This window comes from Cibotium barometz, chromosome 21 (assembly GCF_041138505.1).
Source record: "Cibotium barometz isolate CiBa-2024 chromosome 21, ASM4113850v1, whole genome shotgun sequence".
Lineage (NCBI taxonomy): Eukaryota > Viridiplantae > Streptophyta > Polypodiopsida > Cyatheales > Cibotiaceae > Cibotium > Cibotium barometz.
In genome coordinates this window covers 14162099-14171888 of record NC_141066.1, presented here as the reverse complement: position 1 = coordinate 14171888, position 9790 = coordinate 14162099, and the positions used below count along the sequence as shown (strand labels likewise).

The 9790-nt window shown below is 42.7% G+C and overlaps 1 protein-coding gene across 2 annotated transcripts; it reads left to right on the top strand.

The window, feature by feature from the left end:
* Positions 1–7964: 7964 nt before the first annotated feature.
* On the top strand, positions 7965–9224 carry LOC147626879 (uncharacterized). Of its 2 annotated transcripts, none has more exons than XM_086815416.1 (3): positions 7965–8398; positions 8528–8827; positions 8960–9224. In XM_086815416.1, exons 1-2 carry the CDS (start codon positions 8131–8133, stop codon positions 8770–8772), a joined length of 513 nt encoding a protein of 170 aa, XP_086671542.1. In that variant the 5' UTR covers positions 7965–8130; the 3' UTR covers positions 8773–8827; positions 8960–9224. The 2 variants fall into 2 exon arrangements, with proteins under 2 accessions (XP_086671542.1, XP_086671543.1); XM_086815417.1 differs by having other exon boundaries at positions 7974–8398; positions 8528–8883.
* The last annotated feature ends 566 nt before the right edge of the window (positions 9225–9790 follow it).

Below are 9790 nucleotides of genomic sequence, written 5' to 3'. Positions count from 1 at the left end.
CTAAGCATGCATTTTCGAGAATGATAAGAATGTAAGCCAAACACCTTTGGATTTGGTACACTCCACATGTTTGGGCAAGCAGTTTAATTCACATCAATCAAAGGATTCCATTATTATTTGACCTTCATTAATGATCACACTAAGAAAGTGTAATCATTAATCATGAAAGGATTCCGCAGTGGTTGGCATTAATCAAAGCATTCCACTACTACTACGTGTCGATATATTTCATGAAAGAGAAGAGTGAAGTGTCTACTCACTTTCAAACCTTCAAAGGTATGGTAGAGAAAGACAAAGGCATGCATATAAAATGCCTGGGGTAACCGATCACACAGGGGGGAATATTTCTCCAATGAATTTAGTGATTATCTAAGAGAGCATGGGACAAAGTGGCAGTTTACATAAAAGTACACCTTGTAGAAAATGGGGTTGTAGAAAGGGAGAAGAACAAACACATTACAGAAGTTTCTTATGCACCGATGAGTGAGAAAGGGATGCTCACTATTTTTGGGTTGAATCAATAGCAAGTATAATTTGTATCTTGAATGGTCACTATTTTTGGGTTGAATCAATAGCAAGTATAATTTTGTATCTTGAATAGGACACCCACTGCAGTAGCAATTCATGGCATGATGTCTAAACAAAAGTTCATGTAAGAGAGTGGGACATGAGGTGGCTAGTTGGGCGGACACACTTTAGTAAGTGTGCATGGACATGGATAAGTGACTATATAAGTCAACTTTTGGTAGTGTGTACACATTTTTTTGGACATAATACACTTTTGCAGCTTTGATCTCCTTGCTTTCATGGCTTGCTTCATGGACATGTGCACACTCCATGGTTGACTGTTGAACTTTGTGGTATTCCAAGCCTAGAGCACCCTGTGCGGACTCACGTTTGAGTTTGAATCTTCTCCCACCCAAATCCCTTCATTATAATTGGTATTAGAGCTCCATGTTTGATCCTAATGGCATGATTTTTTTATTTTTTTATTTTTTTTTTGATATTTTCCCTAACTTCTGACATGATGTTTCAAATGCAAAGCTCTTTTCATTCCATGTTGCAACTACAAATGGGATTGAAGGATATGATGTGTGAGTTTGGGCAACAAATGGCACAAATGGTTGGGAAAATATTGAAAGCATGTGCAATCTCTTGGAGCGTAAGCTTGATGGGATTCAAGCTAATATGTAATCAGTCCACGGTCCCCATAGTGCATGGGAATGTTAATCAAGAGGGAAACAAACTATGGAAGTGGAGCATATTCCCGATTCTTTAAGGGTGCAACAAATGGCATCTAAAGGGGCAGCTCAACATGGTTTTAGTAGTGGCTTCATGGTTTTGGCAAGGGCTACACATATGCCCTCTCCTCAAAAAGGGAATGGAAATAACCATGTGTTGCCTAGAGGTATGCACAATGATGGTGTTACAAATGGATTTGGTTATGCAAGTGTGTTGCCTAATGTGGATGGATTGGATCATGAAGAAATTCATGTATTTGGAGATGGGAATATACATAGGAATGTACGTGGCAAATCACATGCTCATGGTCATGATGTATATCATGCAAATGGAAGAGGTGAAACACATGCCATGAGAGATACAAAGGATAAGAATGTGCTTGCTAAGTTCAAAGGGATTGATGCTTCCATTGATGAGCTTGATGAATGGATTAGCAAAATGGAAGATTACTTCTTCTTAAATCCTAGAAAAGAAAGGGCCAAAGTGCAGTTTGCAGCTTTACATCTTGAAGACTATGCTCATACTTGGTGGAGAAGCTTGGAAAAGAATAGCCGTGTGTTCTATACATGGGTTGATTTCAGAAATGAAATGCTTGAAACCTTCTCTTCCAAGCTTGAGAAGAAAATAATGGTTGGGAATTGGTATGATCTCGACCAAGAAGGCACACCTGTGAAGGGTCACACCCTTACACATGGGTCACTATCAAAGGACATGTCTATTCATTAAAAGGCACACCCCTAAGTCCAAAGGACATAACCGTTGATTCAAGAGCCACACCCCTTCCCAGGGATGTGTCTCTTCACTTGTACCCTTTCGGTCTCTATTTAAGAAAGGCCCCTGTCTCAATGCAAACATCTCATCTCACCTCAATCTTTCTATCAACATTTGTGTTATGTTTGTTAATTAAGTCTTAATTATGTTAATAAAGCTATAAAAGCTTTACAGTGGTATCAGAGCAAACTTTTTTCCACCCTGTGAGATGCCTAAACCCTAACCCTAACCTTAAAATTAGTCCAAACCCTAACCCTAAAATCAGCCTGCGCCCAAACCCTAAAATTGGGTGTAGCAAGTGTTGAATGGAAGAGCAGGAGAGAATGCCCCATTTAATTTTACCCGATTTTGCTAATTTTGTATTTTTTCCCAATTTCATCCAAAAAAATGATGGGAAGCAGAGACTCACACCAAGGTTCCATCGAAGTGCTTATAGGCTACCTGTACTCTACTGGAGGTCTTGAGTGCATCCTTTCGTGCTGAATATCTCTCCAAGCAAGGGGCGCCACCCTTCATTCTCTACAGCCATGCCTCTTCACGTTTTCTTTTAAACGTGACGTTTCACATCAAAAAATATAAAAAAAAACAAGCAGCCTTATAACTTAAGGCTTATAATCAAGCCTTATTATATACGTGGCTTTCACCAACCATGTGAAGCAGTCGGCAGCCAGCATCGAACGGCCACCCGCCAGCGAAGGAAACCCGCCTAGTGACCAGCGCACACACCAAAAAAAAAAGAAGAACCCGACGGTCAGCCGTCGCGACCAGCACATTTTTTTTTTAAGAGAACCCAATGACCAGCTTCCAGCGCCTTTTCAAAAAAAAAACCCCATACATTTACCTTACGGGTTCCTACGAAATGGCGCTTGCCTTGGTCGTCTATGGGCCTGCTGCCTCCCTTCCTCAAAAAAAAAAAGCAGCCTTCTTCATTGTTGCTAGGCTCCTGCAGTCTATGTTGGTGTTTTTCACGGCTTGACGGCTACGACCTTGGTCCTTCTCCAGCAAAACTATTTATTATGACATTCACAGCAACAAGCTGCATTCCAACGGTTTGAAGCCATGTTCCATCAACAACCAAAAGCTCGTATCGATGAGCTTCAACATGTTTCTCAACAAAAATTCTCTCACCCTAAGCATGGTTCTTCAGAGACAACCAGACACAAAGTATCTTCGTGCGAGCAATGCAAGCCTCAGCATGGATATTCTTGGAAATGTTACGGTTCTAAGCAACCAACTTCTTATTGGAATCATCAACAACAAAAGCAGCAACATGAAGCTTCCAAAGGATCACATCTTGGAAAGAAATCAGCCATATCAAGATGGGCTTACTTAGTGGCACGTGTGTCCGACCCTAGTCGAGTACTCGATCGTGAACGCCGCGACGTTGGACAAGTTTCCCCTCGCGAGCAATGCCCTACATTCAAGTCCTTGCAAGCTCTTGATGGCAGTGTTGAAGACTTACTCATTCTCACGTTGTGCAAGAGGATCCTTGAGAGGTCTAAGAGGCACAAACAACCTCAACCTCCCCCTTCTACATTGGAAGCCTTAATACCTGCTGAGAAAGCTGAAGATTCAGAAGATTCTGGTACATGTGTGAAAATACAATGTCCACAGCTCCTTTTCTTAACGTGACCCAGGCAGAAGCAATAGCCTCGTCACTGCCCGTGCAAAACAGAGTCTTTGTCTTTGACCAGATACCTGACGCCGTGGTGAGGATGATTCTTCTTAAAAAATGAAGACTCCAGTCTTTACCTTTAGTGGTGCAAAGGATAAATCTGCTGCAGACTCTTGCAGCATGTCTTCAGTCGCTGCAAATGAATCTTTGGACATAACTTGTCCCGAGAACAACTTTCTAAGCAAAGATAAGCATATGGAAGATATTTCTTCTTCATCTACGACAACCCTTAAAGACATCCATGTTACAGACAAGCCAATGGAATCCCTTTCAGATTTCCAAATGATGGTCACTAACCAAATGCAAAGTTTGGTAACACAATCCTTGATATTGGAGATTCAAGATAGTTTGCTTATGGTTTCTCTAAAGGCAAATGAAGATTCAGTCTTTTCTTGGACAAAGTTTAAAGTTACCAATGATGTTAACAAAAGTTCTACTCAAGTTACAGATATGATTCTCATGCTTTTGGTAAAGATGAGACAAGTTGCAGATGCAGTTAATATTCAGTTTGGTATATGCAAGATTGTTATGGTCAACAATAATGCCATGACATGGGATCTAGCAGCTAGAGCTTTGGATGTAGAAGCAATTCAATCATTTCCCCTCTTGAGTCTCAACAACTACCCCTGAGTCTTATTTTAAGTGGGAGGGAATGTCACGATTGTGACTAACTCTCTTAATCTCTCCTTAATTGCTCCTTAATCCCTTATTAACTGAAAGGACACCTGTGAAGTGTCACACCCTTACACATGGGTCACTATCAAAGGACATGTCTATTCATTAAAAGGCACACCCCTAAGTCCAAAGGACATAACCGTTGATTCAAGAGCCACACCCCTTCCCAGGGATGTGTCTCTTCACTTGTACCCTTTCGGCCTCTATTTAAGAAAGGCCCCTGTCTCAATGCAAACATCTCATCTCACCTCAATCTTTCTATCAGTATTTGTCTTATGTTTGTTAATTAAGTCTTAATCATGTTAATAAAGCTATAAAAGCTTTACATATTGTGTGCAGTTTTTGAAGCTTATCATCCATGTGGATGGGGTAGACAAGTACTATAAGATAGCCAAGTTCATTCATGGGTTGCAACCATGCATAAGGGCTGATGTTAGTGCTTAAATGCCAAAGATTTTTTGTGATGCCATGACTTTGGCTAAGGTATATGAGCCCAAATACCATCTTGGCACTGGTCATAGCACTCCTAAATCCTCTTCCAAAGTTTCAACTATGGATCATACCAGTGGAGGGACATCATATTCTCCTTCTTCCACTTCAATTATACCTATGTAACCCATTGTTTTTAGCTCTGTACAGCATGCAAGATCAAAGGGTAATGCATTGGGTGTGCACAAGAAGGTGCGTCAAAGGGAGATGCAAGTGGGAAGTCAAATGTTGGGAATGCCAAACTTGTGGTCAAAGAGTTGTCCACAGACGAGATTAAAGACAAAAGAAAGAAGGGATTATATTTCCAATGTGGGGAAAGGTGGACACCGATCATAGGGCTCATTGCAAGTATTGTTGGGTCAAGTTGAACATAATCATAGACTTGAGTGATGAAGAGGACGCAAAGGCAAATGAAGAGGAGAGCACTAATGAGAACTCCGGCACGGGAGTCTACCGAACTTGGTTTTTTAACCTGGGGAGGAGGAGCTCTTCTTGATTGGCACACTTAGATGATGGATGGGCTGATTTGTATGGCTCTTTGGGTGGCATGTGGAATCATTATAGTTCAATTCTAGATAATTAGATTTTTAAAAGTGTTTGGTGTATTGCTTATATACGCATACTATAGATGAGGTGAGAAGTTAGATAGATCCCAAGGTAGAAAAATATATATTCATTGGTTGATCCCTTGAGTAGAAAGGTTATAGATGCTCTAGCCCCACTATACATAAGATTTAGGTGAGTAAGGATATTGTGTTTAATGAGATAAGTAACTGGTATATATGACACTAGTGAAGAAATCTATGGAGGTTGAAGCAAAAAATAAGATGGGTGAACAAGAGGTGAGCTTGCAGTGCTTTGTCCTGCCCCTCTGCTGCGCCCGCCTGCCCATTGCTGCCTCCGCCTGTCCCTTTGCTACCCTCGCCTGCCCATTTGCAGCCCCTCGCCTGCCCCTCTGCTGCCCTTGCCTGCCTTCTTCATCCCCTGCATGCCCTTCTGCTACCACATTCTCCAAACAAACTCCTGAAGAGAGGGCCAGAAGGCAATAAAAAACTCCATAGCTAACCCATCCCAGCCAGGAGACTTCTCTCTCCCTAGTCTTAGGAGGGCCTACCAACATTCCTGCATTTCAATGTCCCTTTCCAGCTAGTTAGCTCTATTAGAGTCCATACTCTTGTTAACCTATTCCAGCCAGAAGCTTGGTTTCAACTTGGACCCTTCTATCTGAAAGATCCTCCTTAAGACTGAGAGTTGATCCTAAATACCATTAGGGGAGAACGAAGCTCATTTTGGGGCCTTTTTCCCAAAACAAAAAACCCCTCTCCACCAATCAGAGAAAGGCCAACGTAATGTTGGGGAAATTGCGAAAACAAAGTAAAATTCACCCCCAAAAAAAAGAATCAAATTTTATTGAATATACAACTGTTTGCATTCAATGAAGAGATCCTTTTCGATTCTGACAGAATTATTCTATTGTGAGTGCAGTTATATCATCAAAGACACAAAAAAGGCTCCCCTCAACCAGTTTTCTCGCTTTCGAACAATGTTTTCCTCTAGCTTCTTCAATTTTCTATACTCTACCATCTCTTATTGTCTTGTGCTCTCAATAATGGCAACAAAAAACTATCACCGACCAGTTTGTGCAAAATGCTATGTAGAGCCAAATGTAGAGGATCAAAGAAGGGAAGTGAGTTCTTTACCCTGTCAACCCGCTTCTTCTTGGATTGATGTTAGGTGTTATTAGATAGTGTTGTACACTTACACAATTACGTCATGATGTGCTCCTAGAGATAAGAGGCAATGAGGAGATCAACAATTACACATTTGTTTACACATCATTACAAAAGTAGTTACATGAGAGTAGGTGATGGGACAGGCTCATCAGATTGTGGCTTTACTTGTGCAGATGATGGGAGAGGCACATCCTCTAGGAGAGGTTGATCCATGGGCATAGGCAAAGGCTGATCTTTTGGGAGAGGCTGATCCATGGGCAAAGGCATAGGCTAATCCTTAGGTAGGGGCTGTTCTTTTGGCACAATGGGAGAGGAGGTCAAAGGCTCAACTCCTGGCACAGGCTCATGCTCCAAGGGCTTACCCTCTTCCATGAACTCCTTTTGAGCAGCATTTTCATGTACCATGGGTGTGTTAAATGTGCGCCAGTCTCTTTATTCCTCTAGAGATTCACGTTTTGCCAGTCAGTGCACATATTTTATTATTTTTGTTGGATGCGCTTTCGATTTTGTGCATTTTGGAGATGATAAAAATAAAGAGATTGAGAATTTCTTACAGGGCCCCAAAATGAGTTCCAAATTCTTCTAATGTCCACCCATTTCTTGGCTATCAAACTCATCCCTTTTAACTCTTGCCCATTTTCATCTAATACCCTACCTACAACCTCCTTGCCTCTCAGCTTTTCAGCCAGCTTGAAGATGAGAAATGTTCCAAGAAGGAGGAGGTTAGGTATAAATGGAAACCTTCACTAACAAAAGGAGACTTGAGAATGCATTTCTTACAAAAAGGGCTAGGAAAGTCCTAGCTAGTTGGTTTTCTTTACCGTCAGTTGCTTGTTTCCAGCAATGTCCTAGTCGGTTTTCTTTAACGTGAGAATGTCCCTCGCCCCCACTCTCCCCACACTAAACGCATGGGGAAGTAGTAAGGTTTGTAATGGCCTCTTGATGGTGTTTGTGACTTGATATATATTATAATAGAGTGAAATTTCCACACACAAAAAAGTGAAGAAAAGGTAGGAAGTGTCGTGTTTTGAAGGGAGGTGACGTGTTGAATAATTATGTAACTAACTTGGGACGCGTGGAAGGAAGGAAGTTACTTTAAAGCGTGGTGTGCGCGTTCGATGTTAGAGCGCGTTGGATAGGAGCACGTGGAAGCTTAACTGAGAGTAACGAATCTTGCCTCCAAAACCTAAAGTCCCAGTCTCAATGGACACGACATTGCGCTCGTGACCTTTTCGATGCTCGACACGCAGCAACGCATCGTGGAAAGGCCAATTAAAATATCTAGGCTGTAGGATTGTGTCGTGTTGTGATTGGACGAAGCCTTTGCCGACATGGAAAGGATAGCTTATATAGTCAGACGTGGTCGTGGAGCGTTAGGGCAAAAAACACCACCCCCCACACACACGCACACGCACTCCTCCTCCTCCTCGCTCGCTCGCTCTCCCGGCGCGCTCCAAGTACCCATGTAACAGATTGGTCGCCCCCTTCACTCTTTGCAGCACAGTGCACACCCCCCCCCCCCCCCGCCTTGGACTCTTGGCCTCTATGGCCCCTCATCGCCCTGCTCCATCCCAGCTCTGGTCCAAATGGAAAGCTCACACAGAGATGCTTCGCTCTGCTCTCTCTGATCAGAAATCGTCCGCATCAACACCAACAGATCCTCACGATGATCAGCCACAAGCAGCCCAACTCGCTCACCCAGCTCTCCCCAACCCCCATCTTGCCCACCTCGTCTCCGCTTGCTTGCCGCTCTACAAGGACGCCTTTGACAGCGCACGCGAAACAAACCACACTGCTCTAGCAATAATCTCCGGTACAGTATACATTAATTATGAGCCCATTACTCTCCTAATTATCATAGCGTGCCAATTATTTATTCAACTCTCATTGATCGTATCCTAGCTGATGGACCGCATGATCATTTTGTATGGAATGTGGGCAGGTGCACGCTGTTCGCCTCTGGAGGCTGCCTTCATGTGGCTGGGAGGGTGGAGACCCACTTCGGCCATCACTCTGGTCTACTCTACGCTCGGTTTGAATGCTCACGAGATAATGTTGGTGGACAAGAGTTCTGTCCAAGCGCCAGAAACCAGTGCCAGCTACCTTAGCTACTGCAAGTCAAGCTCCACCATCAATCCCAGGCTCAAGCTTGAGCGATGTTCAGCTGGCAGCAGTAGAAGCCCTTGAAAAAAGCACCTTACAATACGAACTACACCTCTCCAACGAGCTCGCCACTTTTCAGGTATAATATCTTGAAACATGCCATCGACGTAGAGCTCTATATTGAACACTGTGCAGGTATGTTTTTTGATTTAGGGCTGTCTGGGGCTTGGGTTTGTGATCTGTTTTTGACCACAGAATGGGCAATGCGCAGATGCTTTTACCTGACCAGACCATGGCAGAGGCTCTTACAAACGACAGCTTCACAACCAAAGGCCGCGAGCTGATGGAAAGTAAGGTTGCCCATTTAGCGTACTTGTTTGCTGAAGCCAATCAGCTGCGATTGCACACCCTCGAAGAGCTGCTCAACTTATTGAATCCTATACAGTCGGCATTGTGCTGTGTTTCGGCTTTTGAGCTGGTTTATGCCTTAAAATCTCTCTATTGAAGTATTAATATGGCAGTAGGATTTGTGAGGATCTTTGTTGCGAGACAGTATATTTCATCTCTCTCTCTCTCTCTCTCTCTCTCTCTCTCTCTCTCTCACACACACACACACACACACACACACACAAGATAATTACAGATCAACACATAGAGGGCTACTAACAAAAGCACCTAGCTACGTACATTACTATGCATGCTCTCGTGTCATGACTAACTCCTAGAGGGCTTCTAACAAAAGCATGTAAAGATAGCACCTACGTGAAATCTGCTAACAGTACAAATTTTATTCCCTCTTACATATATAAGAGGATTCTAGATTCAAAAAGTGAAAAAAAAAACCATACATAAGGGATTCTTTCAGTGACCCAAGTGAAGTATGAGAGCTATCCACATTCTACCCTTAGATTTACTACTATGTTCCAATACATGGGTGTGTGAAAATATATATAGAAGCCAATAGACTCTAGCGTGGCATACATTGAAGTTTTTGACAAGGTACTGGTAGACTCAACTCTAAATAAAGCCTTCTATCATCTCAAGCCCTCACTTTAATGAGAAAAAGGCAACCACGTCACATCCTGATTAGTGGCTATCAATG